Below are 12551 nucleotides of genomic sequence, written 5' to 3' on the forward strand. Positions count from 1 at the left end.
ATAGTGGTGTGAGGGCAGGACCCCATAAGAACAAGAACCACTGCTGGCATGCGACGTGCCTCCTTTTCCTTCACTTCTTGTTTTTCACATCTTTATTTATACCAGCCAAAACACCGCACGCTGAGCAGCACAGCAGCTAACAGGACAGCCGCTCCCTGACGACCACCCCCCGCCATGCCCCTGACGCGATGCGCGGGTCGGCGCGGCGCCATTCCACCCCCCCGCCCACCACCACCACCACCACCACCACCACCACCACCACCACCACCACCACCACCACCACCACCACCACCACACAGCGCATGCGCGCCCTCCCCCCGCGGCGCCAGGAGGCGCTGTGCCGCCGCCCCGCTGCCGTTGGCGGCGCCATGGCGGCCGAGGGGACGGCGGCGGCCGCGCTGCAGGCCGAGGGGGAGCCCGGCGCTGAGGGCTTCGGCGGCTTCGGGCAGCTGCTGGAGGACGAGGAGGGCGAGGACAGCGGCTACGTGCTCTACAGGTGCGGTAGGGACGGGATGGGGCGGGATAGGATGGGACAGGACGGGATGGGGTGAGGTGAGGTGCCCCTCTCCGCCCCGTGACGGGCGCCTCACCTGTGGGGGGATGAGGAGGATGAGGAGGAGAGGGGGGAGGAAGGCGAGGCCCGGAGGGAGGTGGGTGCTGCCGGCCCGAATTCTCACAGCCCCCCGGGAAAGTGAATTAAGCGCAGACCCCCAGGGGCGCCCAGCCCAGCCCCTGAGGTAACGCTGAGAGCCCTGCGCTAAGCCGAGCCCCTCCTCGACGTGCGTTTCCAGGGACAGGAAGGAGTGGGCGGACATCGAGCCGGTCCCTCAGGACGACGGGCCGAACCCCGTGGTTCAGATCATCTACAGCGAGAAGTGTGAGTTGCAAATCTATACGCGTGTATCCGGGGAAAATACAGCGCGATTCAGTTTTTGTCTGTCCTTAACCACTGCTAAAGCAACGCTAGCGCCGGATAACACGTTACATTTCCGTGTTTTGGGTGACACATTTGCCAGAGCGCCTGTCCTAGTCAAAAGAAAGTGATTTGTATCTCGTGTCTTACGGCAGCTGCACGTGGTCTTTGCACCAGGCATCTCCGAAGCTGAGTATTTACGTCAAGTGCTGATAGGCAAGGTTTTACTTTAAAATCATGCGGCCCAAGGACTGTAGCAGGCAGTACAGTTCACCCGGTAAGGCATTGCTAGCCCACATGTGGAAGAGACCTGTATGAAATTACTGCATCTGGGGGGATAGCGTGACTAAGCAGCATAAAGCAGATTGTTTGGGATATTTTTCAGATAGTGTGTTTTGAGTACACCAGTGCCATTAGAGGCTTCAATTAACAGGCATATCGTATCAGTATGTAGCTATCATTTTCAGGAGTTGTACTTAAAGTTACTTCCTACTTCACATACTTCATGGGGGTCGCTAACGTTACCCCTTGGTCAGGCTTTTTTCTCACAGCGCTGGGTAAGTTGCTGTTCTCTGTCTAGTTCGAGATGTCTATGATTACTTCCGGGCCGTTCTGCAGCGGGATGAGAGAAGTGAAAGAGCTTTCAAGCTAACAGCAGATGCCATTGAGTTAAATGCTGCAAACTACACAGTGTGGTAAGTGATCGCTAAGATTATTACCCAGAATTATTTTTGTTGTCAGTTGATTGTCAACCTCTTACATCTCTGACAATTTCGTTGGTATAACTGGGGCACAGCTAGCTGAGTTTATGCGGGGGAATACTGTAGACTCCCATTGAGCTTCTAAAGAAAGCCCATGTTCACTATTTTCCATGTCTAGTTTTGATTCACTGCTTTTCATTCATTGTGTTTTGAGGATGTTATCAAGCAAAGTCAGGATTAGCTATAACAAGAATTTCAGCAGGTAAATTATTTAATTTTAAACAACAATGTAACCTTGGCAAAAGGGTGAAGATTCTTTCGGGTAACTTCAAGAAGAGGCATAAAAGTATGGTAGTTACTGCTTCAGTCCTAGATAGCTGTATAATACTAAATAGTGCATTTTAAAAAATCTCTCTGGTTAATACATATATGATTAATAAGCAGTGAATTTCTAATACTCAGAGCAGGGCTCTTTAACTCACAAATGTCAGCAAATACCCCTGTTACGCCCACTATCTTGCGTAGAATCAGAAAGCTTACATTATTTCAAGCACAAAGCCATGGATTCTGCGATGATGGAATTAGTGTGGGTAGACAGAGGTTGACGTAAAACCTAGGATTTCTGTGATTTTAGATAACATTGTTATAACCAGTCATAATCAAGCTGTCCAGCTTTTCAGTAATTAAATGACTTTTAATAGGACTGTATATGTGGCTTAGCTCTTTGCACTTCTTTTAGACTCAATATCTATCTGAAGAACTGCAAAGAAAGGCTCTGTTACGAATTCTAGGAATTCTGGGATAGTCTGCTCAAGTGTCTGAATGCTTGATTTTTGTACAGGCACTTCCGGAGGGTCCTCCTGCAGTCCTTAGGAAAGGATCTTTATGAGGAACTTAAGTACATTACAGCTATTATTGAAGACCAACCAAAGAACTATCAAGTCTGGTAAAACCATAGTTTCTTTTCAGTTCTTAAAGTTTCTACAGATCTTTTTTGTTTGTTTGTTTTAATTCTGTAGAATAAGTTGTGCTAATTGATACTAAAGGTTCGTAAGTTGTTTCCTGCGTGTAATACAGTGCCAGTATCAGAGGAGTAAGATGGAGTTGCATCAATGTCACAGCCAAAGTCCTCTTTAGCACTTTGTTCTAAACTCAATTGTGATATGATAAAAATGTCTTGTTTTCTTTTAACTTAAAATTTTAAGCTGACAAAATAAGTGACAGAAAAATAGCGACTGGTGAAAAGGAAAAAAGAAAAGATAAATACAATTGAGTTTGGTTTTTTTTTTTTTTTTTTTTAGTGGCTCCTGGAGTTCACTTAGCTATCATAGGGTTTTTTCAAGTGAGGGGAAATAAAGAAAGCAGCAGTGTTACAGGAGCACAGAATGGTTAAGGTTGGAAGGGTCCTCTGGGGGTCATCTGGTCCAAACCTCCAGCACATTGCTTAGGGCCACGTCCAAAGAGGGAGACTTCACAACCTTCCTGGGCAGCCTGCGTCAGTCACCCGCACAGCACAGAAGTGCTTCCTGCTTTTTGGATGGAACCTCTTGTGCTCCAGTTTGTGCCCATTGCCTCGTCCTGGCGCTGGGCACCACTGAAAGCAGACTGGCTCCGTCCTCTTTCTGCCCTCCCTTCAGGTGTTGGCAGTACACCCCCTGAGCTGCTGCTTCTTTAGACTGAAGAGCCCCATCTCTCTCATTCTTTCCTCATAGGAGAGGAGAGGTGCTACAGTGCCTTGATCATCCTGGTGGGCCTCCACCGGCCTCTCTCTGTTAAGTCCGTGTCCCTCTTGTACGGGGGAGCCCACAGCTGGACACCACGCTCCAGGTGTGGCCTCACCAGTGCTGAGGAGGAAGGCAGGATCACCTCCCACCACCTGCAGGCAATACTTGGTCTAATGCAGCCCAAGACACCATTAGCAATCTCTGCAGCTAGGACACATTGCTGGCTCCTCTTTAACTCGGTTTCCACTGGGACCCCCAGGGCCTTTCCACAGAGCTGCTTCCCAGCTGTGCAGCCCCAGTGTGTCCTGGAGCCTGGGGGTGTTCCCCCACAAGTACAGGACTTTTCACTTGCCCTTGCTGAATTTCATGGGGTTTCTGGCATCCCACCTCTCCAGCCCATCAAGGTCTGGAGGGCTGCAAAGCCCTCTGGTGAGTCAGCCACTGCCCTTGTTCTGCGTCATCTGCAGCCTTGCTGTGGGTACACTTCCATCATCCAGATCATTTCTGGAGATGTTAAACAGGGCTGGATCCAGCAGTGACCCCCTGAGGTTCTCCACTCATCACTGGCCTTCAACCTTGTACCACTGCTCACCACCCTCTGGCTCCAGTCATTCAGGCAGTTTTCAGTCCACCCCACTGTTTGCTCATCCAGTCCATACTTCAGCAGCTTGTCTTTGACAATCTTACAAGCAGGATGGTACCTCTGTCCTCTGTAGGCTTTGTTTGTGTGTTTGAGGTTGGTCAGGAGTTCCTTGCTTATTTGTCCATGCAGGCCTCCTGGCGTTTTTGCCCTACTTCTCCTTTGTTGGGATGCATCATTCCTGAGGTTGGAGGAGGTGATCCTTGAATACTCACCAGGTTTCTTGTGCCCCTCTTCCCTCCAGGGCCTTGTCCCTTGGCACTCTGCTAAGTAGATTCGTGAAGAGGCCAAAGTCTGCTCTCCTGAGGTCCATGTTCGCAATCTTGCTGCGCATTCTCCTTGCTGCCCTCGGGATCTTGAATTCCACTGTTTCCTGCTCACTGCAGCCAAGGCTGCCTTTGACCTTTGCATTCCAAACAAGCCCTTCCTTGTTGATGAGAAAGAAGTCCATCACAGCACCTCTTCTCATAGGCTCCTCTACCACTTAGAGGTGGAAATTATCATCAAAGCATTCCAGGAACCTCCTCAACTGTTTATGTCCTGCTGTGGTGTCCTTCCAACAGCTACTGGGTTGGTCAAAGTGCCCCAGTGAGAACCAGGGCTTGTGAACATAAGGCTGCACCTATCCCTCTGTAGAGGGCCTCATCCTCTTGCTCTTTCTGGCCAGGTGGGTTGTAGCAGACCTCGACATCACCTAGCCCTGTCCTCCCCTTAATCCTAACCCATATACTCTGTTGGTTACTCTTCTGTCCCCAAAAAGAACTCCATGCACTCCCACTGATTGTTGACATAGAGAGTGACATCCCCTCCTAGTTTCCTTCCATTTCAACACTTAGTTGTGGGAGCCATCTCATCGTGTTGCTATTACTAGAAAAAATAAGTAGTATGAGAAAAAATAATTTTACTGAAGATACTGACCATGAATGTTAACGTGTGAACGTGCTACTTCAGGTAATCACAACTTATCTAAAAGGAGGCGATTGGCCAATGTGTTTGTGTAGCTATAGTATTAATTGTTTAGACTTTGTGACAGCATAAGTTTGCATTGTATATTTCTCAGAGACAAGTGGAATGTTTTGGTGTATTTCTTTTACCTAGCACTTCTTGATGTATTTAGTACAGGTGTTAAATCCTGCTTTAATGTAGACCACACATTCACACAAATTCTTGACTATCCTAAAAATAGTTTCCTATTCTTATCATCAGGCATCACAGACGAGTGCTGGTAGAGTGGCTGCAGGATCCATCCCAAGAGCTTGAGTTCATAGCTGACATTCTTAACCAGGATGCCAAAAATTACCATGCTTGGCAACACAGACAATGGGTTATTCAGGTATTGTATGCATTGAACCGCTTATTCTCTAAATAACCTGCTCACCTTGTGCAGTTTCACATCTTAAATGCACCCTGAATTGCATTCCGCACTTTGTTCCTTAAAGCTGAAGGAAAAAACAATTGCATTTTAGTGGGTGGCAGAGTTCAGATATCAACCACCTTTTAGCAAGCAAGCTCAAAAATATCTGCTACCAGCTGCTTCCTTTTACTTGTGTGAATTCAATGATGAGCTAATACCATTGTGTGTAACTGAATAACATAGCAAGTTCTTTGTACACCCTTCCTTACTTTTCTTTGAATTTTGTGTTGATTTCTTTTGAAAAGTCCTTGTATCTAACATTCAGAGAGCTTAGTATGAAGTAGAATGTGTTTTTTAAAATAAAACCTTTTCATTGTGGTTTTCTCTCTTCCTTCCCTTTTTGTAGGAGTTCAAGTTATGGGAAAATGAACTGGAATATGTAGACCAGCTTCTGAGGGAGGATGTCAGAAACAACTCTGTTTGGAACCAAAGATACTTTGTAATTTTCAACACCACTGGCTATGATGATCCACCAATCCTAGACAGAGAAGTCCAGTTAGTAATACTGTTCATTCCCACATTAAGCGTTCTCCATTATATGCAAGCAAATGAACACCTCTACAGGCCTCGGCAGTTGTGGGCTTGGGTTTTTTTTTTCGTTTTAAAGTAGTATTTGGGCTCCCTCTGATAGATGGTAGATCAAGTGTTAGTGCACATATAGACGTGTTCAGTGCCACTGACTTGTCAGCTGGCTGGCTGTCCTTAACCTTGACAAGCTACCCTGGCTTTAGGTACAAACTGGGCGACGAGAGGCTGGAGAGCAGCCCTGCAGAGAGGGTCTGGGGGTTGTGGCTGACAGCAGGCTGAATATGAGCCAGCAGTGTGCCCTGGCAGCCAGGAGGGCCAATCGTATCCTGGGGTGCATCAAGCACGGCATCGCTAGTAGGTCAAGGGAGGTGATTGTCCCGCTCTGCTCTGTGCTGGTGCGGCCTCACCTCGAGTACTGTGCAGTTCTGGGCACCACCGAACAAAAAGGATGTGAAACTATTGGAGAGTGTCCAGAGGAGGGCGATGAAGATGGTGAAGGGCCTAGAGGGGAAGACGTATGAGGAGCGGCTGAGGGTTCAGCCTGGAGAAGAGGAGGCTGAGGGGGGACCTCATCGCTGTCTACAACTTCCTCACGAGGGGGAGTGGAGAGGCAGGTGACCTATTCTCTGTAAACACCAGTGATGGGACCCACGGGAATGGTGTTAAGCTGAGGCAGGGGAAGTTTAGGCTGGACATCAGGAAGAGGTTCTGCACCCAGAGGGTGGTCACACACTGGAGCAGGCTCCCCAGGGAAGTGGTCACTGCACCAAGCCTGTCTGAATTTAAGAAGCGATTGGACTGTGCACTTAGTCACGTGGTGTGAACTTTTGGGCAGACCTGTGCAGTGCCAGGAGTTGGACTTGATCCTTATGGGTCCCTTCCAACTCGGGATATTCTGTGGTTCTATTCTCATGAACCTGTCTTTCTACCCTGCTTTTCACTGTGAACATAAAACTTTTGGCTTTTTATAGTGAACTACTTACAGGAGATCAAGCTGCAGAAAACCTGTGTCACTGGCAGCACTTAAGTTGTGTTGTCCATTGTATCTTACATCCTACCCAGAACACAGCTAGGAAGCTTGGAAGGAAAGACACTCAGCGTTGTACTAAACTGCTGTTCCAGTAGTATGGCAGCCACAGTGATTTAAAGATAACTGGACATGGACTCTAGGAAGAGAGATCACGCTTATGAAGATTTTGATGCAGCTAGAAACAGAAAGGAGCTTTCAGGGTTATGTGTTCACTTGTATGAGCTGGCCAATTTTAAGGAAACAAGCTTTGGAAACTCTTCCAAAGTGGTGTGTTTGTGACTGAAAACAAACCAAGCTTCTAGCCATTTGTGTTATTACAGATGATAAGGGAAGCCTTCTTGTGCGCTTTGCACATCTCAGGCTGCTGATCAGGGTTGGTAGTTATGAGATGCTTGTCTAAAGTGAGGCGGCAATGAGAACAAGTACTCAATTTTTATTTGAGTTATTCTTTAGAAGAAGCACTGAAGCTTTGAATAGGTCAATTGATATTGGTAGAGGGTCCCACCTTCTACCACCTTTCATGGTTGTCTTAGAAAACCAATGTAAGTTTTACTTATTTTCCAGTTTATAACATTCTTGCAAATGAATGAGTCCCTTTCCATAACTTAGGTTTGGATGTTTCCAGACCTAACCTTTCTTCTGTGAAGGGTAAAACTGCCCTCTTCCCTTGATCTGTGTATAAGCAGATACATAACATGATGGTATAACGATGTGATGCTATGACCAAGATACTCTTACTTGGATACCATCTTAAGAATCAGACTACCTAAGATTAAGACTTCCCAAGTGTCATTATAGAACAGTAGCTGGGCTGCTTGTTGCTTGATAAACTCAGTCCTTGTGGTAGTGATTGCAGATGTGTAAAAAAAATGTATATATAGATAAATATATATATATATATATATATATATACAAAATATATGTTGTTTGTTTGTTTTTTTTTTTCAGTAGTGCTTATAGAACTGTTTTTCAGTATCTGCTGTCTCTAAAAGTCAGCTGAACACCTGGCAGTGCTGTGGAAAAGGCAGTAGGTAGAGGCTGTTTTGTGAAGACGAAACGTGGCTTTGTACCTGTATGGCCAGTGCCTATTCTTGCTTTGTTCTTAGTGGAGTTACCGAACTGCTGTTCTAACAGAACCTGCACCAGAAGGCTCTGATCTGAGAGCTCAGGCTGCCCCTTTCTATGGGGCTTGCTCAGGGGTAGCCTCTTAAAGGAAGTTGTGCAAATAGGTACAGAACCATACTATATCTAGTGATATCAAAATAGTTCACAGTGGGCTTCTGTGACCCTAGCTCTTTTCAGCCCCTTGTCATTTGAATTCAGACTTCATGAACATAGAGACACAAGTTAGTCATTTAGCATACCAGGGGAGTATATGATGTTGTTTCTTAGCATTAACACTCATCGTTTTGAGAGCTATTTTGTTAATGTATAAACTACAACTAACAGAAATACTTAAGAATTTAAAACAATTACAGTAATATCTGCCTCTTTGAGGCCTGTGGTAATGATATTGCAAGACGTTTTTGATCTGTAAACTAGCTGAGGTGATCTGTGAAAAGATTCCGAAATACAGACTGGAGGGATATGACTGGGAGTATCTGAGCACATTCAGGCAATTTCTAACAGAATTGTTAGTGTCTGCATTCATGAACTGTTTTCTTTTTCTCACAGATACACTCTTGAGATGATCACAGCAGTGCCACATAATGAGAGTGCTTGGAACTATTTAAAAGGGTGAGCATCCTTTGTAGTGAAAAGAGAGTTTCTATGAAAGGAAGGTGCCTTAAACTATATGACTCCTCATGCCTTGTGCCTAGCTTTTCACTGGAAAAAGCTTGTTGCTATTCATTCAGGGTTGTGTGCTTAAACTGACAGGCAAAACCTTCACAATGGTACGGTACATAATTTCTCCGTAACTTTCTGCTAAGTTTCTGGCCCTTTAGTTCACGCAGGAGGATTGCAAGGACTTCTGGAGAGTAGACCTGTAATTTTATTGGCTCCAGAGCATAGAGTAGAAAGTAACAAACATACTTTCAGTATACTTTCTGTTGAGTTGGGCCTAACTCTGCTAGCTTGCTACAGCATTAAGCTATATTATTGCTGCATTATAATTACACTGCCTACTTACTGTCTTGCTCGTATTTGTTCCTTTATTTCAAAACTGATCTCCAAATAAAGGAGTCATAACTAAACCGTAATTCTTCACAGCAGATATCCTAGCATTATGTTTGAAGTCTTTTGGCCTCTGTTCCAGGATTCTACAGGATCATGGTCTTTCTAAATATCCGTATCTGCTCGATCAACTGTTGAGTTTACAGCCCAGCCACAGTTCGCCCTATCTGATTGCCTTTCTTGTGGACATCTATGAAGATATGCTTGAAAACCAGTGTGATAACAAGGAAGAAACACTAAACAAGGCATTAGAGGTACATTTGGAGAGCTTGGGTTTGCTTTCAGGGATGCTGTCTATTGCTCTCATTTTATATTCAGTCAAAATGGATTCGTTTTTGTAAATAGAACGGGTCACTTGTTAATCACAGCAGCACTATGAAGAGTTGGACACAAGAGTCTTGTTTATTTATCCGTAAATAGTAACTCGCCAGTTACTAAGTCACTGTAATTTTTCTTCACCAGGTAGTAAAGGAAGGTTTCTAATATCACCTGCTGAAGAAGATAAATGTTTGAATAAGAGAAGTTTCCAGCGGTAGTTTTGTAGTATAAACTCTTTCTTTTTAGTCTGTAGGTTAGGGAGTTTTGTCCTCATCCTGTCTGTATTTGATTGGATGCTCAAGCTCCCTTTGCACTTCTTCGTTATTTCTAAGACAAATGATGGAATTGGCTTAAAACAGCATATGCTAGGAATGTCAGTAGGGAGTGTTGGGCACCATTCCTCACAGAGAATAAATGACTTCTAGCAGTATTGTTTATCTCCCTTGCTTCATATTTGGGAAATCCAGTGTCTTGCAGTGTAGTTTTTATAAGAACACTTTTTTCACTTTCTTTGGGACAGATTGGAACTCAGTGTGATTAGAGCTGCAGTTCTTGCCTGGAGTCTCTGTGTTCCAACATCGTTCTCTCTCAACAATTTTCCATTGTTGTATTCCAAGACCAGAGTCTAAATATACATAGCTGTACCTCCGTCCCTTAATACTATTTCACTGAGTTTGGTTTCTTCGTATATTCAGGCATTGAAGCTGCTATTTCTGCACTTTGGTTCACTAAGAAAGGCAATGTCATCTGCACAGTAACGGAATTGACCAGAATGTTTGTGGGTAGTGTGCACACCATATATGTTTTATACATCATGTCCTGCGAGTAGGGTTGAATTACACCCAGCTGTTCACTCAGCTGAGAATAAAACAAAAGTCAGGACATGTACCTGTATTGAGCACCAGCTCTAAGTTGTGGGAGGGGATCACTGCCTTGCATTGAGAACCCTTTCAGGACAGTCTGCTGAGAGCAAAAACAACAAAATATCACCTGTCAGTTCATCTGGAGTACTGGAGAATCAAAAGTGGATTCACTTTTGTTCCTCCGCTTTTTTAAACCGAGTGGTTTATAACCTATTGTTTTGTCAAGGGACGCTGTATTATACTATAGGCTGAACAGTCTGGGGTAGATGCAAACCATAGGCAGAGGAAGCAGCAGCAACTGAAATAGGACTGGAGATTTTTGTGCACTGTCAGGCTGATTAACTGCTATTTGGAGCTGGCATCGATTTGAAGTCCTTGTACATCTGGAAAAAAAAATCAACACTTGTGAATAAAACTGTATTGCTAAAAAGTATCTATAAGAATAGCTGACCCATCCTTTGACTGTATTTTGTAAAGATAATTAAACTTCTGGTATAACACTGCAATCTCTCAATTTTCTTTCTTAGCTCTGTGAAATTCTGGCTAAAGAAAAAGACACCATCCGAAAGGAGTACTGGAGATACATTGGAAGGTCCCTTAAGAACAAGCACAGCGCCGACGCTGAATAGAGCACACTGACAGACAAGCAGCAGTAACTGAACGTGGAAGAAGCTGTGTTAAGCTCTCGACCTGTTGTAAAAGAGTACTAAGTAGAGGACATCAACTAGTGTAAAAGCCAGTGTAGTATTCCCCTGGCCAAAGAGGTTTTGCTGCGAAGAAGAAGTGCAGAGCACAGTACAGTCTCTTGGGTCACCGCTGCTACTGGTGATAGATAGCTCTGGTGCTGCAGAGAAATGTAATTAAGGCTTAATTATTTAAATGTACCAAATACAGGATTTATTTCATCATAGGACATATATAAAGCTGTATGTGCTATTTCATCATAGGAAATACATAAAGCTATCTGTGTGCTTCATCATAGGAAATATATAAAGCTGTATGTGCTATTTATAAAGCACTAAACCAGTTTCTTACATGTAGGCTTATCCACTTGCTGTTCCTAACAGCCATATCAGGTGCTGCAGTAATGACTGCAAGTAACACTAGGCATGGATGGTATAAAGTAACCTGCTTCAGATTAGTGCAAGTAGGTGCTCTAGTTGCCTGTCGTGGGCGCAGCTGTGCAGCATTAGCAGCATGTGCTATTGCACGCAACTAACACCGACTGTCATTTTGAATAAAAACGGATAACTTAAAGTGTTCGTCTGAAATTTTTTGTGATTTTTTTTTTTCATATTTGGATGTGCATTGTTCTTCTCAGGTGCTAGCAGAGATAAAAGCAGAATATCCCCTTTAGGTGCACTGGACTCTATTGCATCGATGTGTCTTTTGCACTGGTGTATTCTTATCACAGTACTTCTAAATATTCTTGTCTGCACAGTCACAAAGAATGGTTTGGGGACCCAAAGATTTGCTTAGTTTTTTCTTTAAATTCTGTTCGGACAAGTGAAAATCTGAAATTTTGTTGGTTTTTTTTTTTTTTGGTTGGTTGTGGGTGGGTTCTTTTTTTTTTGTCTTTCATTTTTGTGTGTGTGTGTGTGTGTGTGTTTATGGTGGGTAGTTTTTGTCTTCATCCTTTGTAATCAGAGAAGTCTAAAGTCATGCATCAGAAGTGGTTGTAGCTAACTGGTTATGCTATGTATCTTTACTTGGCTGGAAAGGAGGGAACACTTACTGCAGACCTCTGCATTAAATGCCTCAACCTTGTTTCTGTAGGCTTTTCATGTTTTTTCCATGGAAATATTCAGCCAAAAAAATATTTTTCCTTGCAGTTGTGAAAGATGCAAGATAGCTGAAATACAGAACTGCAAAGGTGGTGCATACCTGTACAGAAGCTTGTTTTCAGTAAATGACTGTTGTAAACTTTGTTCTTAGCATAGTGTGCTTGTCTGATAAGCAGTATTTTCTTGCAAATTATCATGCAAGGAACAAGTAATAGTATTTATTTCAAAATATGAACAGTCTTTCTGATACTGTTAAAAGCTGCTGCCATAATTAAACAATAGTGGAGATTATTTCAGGAGCTTGAAATATGTTGATTCTGTGTATTCTTCAGATTTAAAACTACTCATGGGGAATTGAGTTAGTACATACAATCCATGTACTACCTTTAATGTCTTGCCACTTTTCCAGAAGTAGAAAAAGCATTTTTGTCATGACACATGAATGTTAAAAGTGAACATGA

General features: G+C 43.9%; 1 protein-coding gene across 1 annotated transcript; it reads left to right on the forward strand.

Moving 5' to 3' along the window:
- Positions 1-358: 358 nt before the first annotated feature.
- On the forward strand, positions 359-11563 carry FNTA (farnesyltransferase, CAAX box, subunit alpha). Its single transcript, XM_084504947.1, has 9 exons — positions 359-496; positions 792-877; positions 1494-1608; positions 2456-2560; positions 5185-5311; positions 5739-5887; positions 8625-8687; positions 9208-9379; positions 10834-11563. The coding sequence occupies exons 1-9, from the start codon at positions 369-371 to the stop codon at positions 10933-10935; spliced, it is 1047 nt and encodes a 348-aa protein (XP_084361073.1). The 5' UTR covers positions 359-368; the 3' UTR covers positions 10936-11563.
- Positions 11564-12551: the final 988 nt, after the last annotated feature.

This window comes from Aythya ferina (assembly GCF_964211825.1).
Source record: "Aythya ferina genome assembly, chromosome: Z".
Taxonomy (NCBI): domain Eukaryota; kingdom Metazoa; phylum Chordata; class Aves; order Anseriformes; family Anatidae; genus Aythya; species Aythya ferina.

Coding starts and splice junctions, on each gene's coding strand:
- FNTA (XM_084504947.1), top strand. CDS start 369: ATGGCGGCCGAGGGGACGGCGGCGGCCGCGCTGCAGGCCGAGGGGGAG. Junction 497..791: donor AGCGGCTACGTGCTCTACAG/GTGCGGTAGGGA, acceptor GTGCGTTTCCAG/GGACAGGAAGGAGTGGGCGG. Junction 2,561..5,184: donor CCAAAGAACTATCAAGTCTG/GTAAAACCATAG, acceptor TCTTATCATCAG/GCATCACAGACGAGTGCTGG.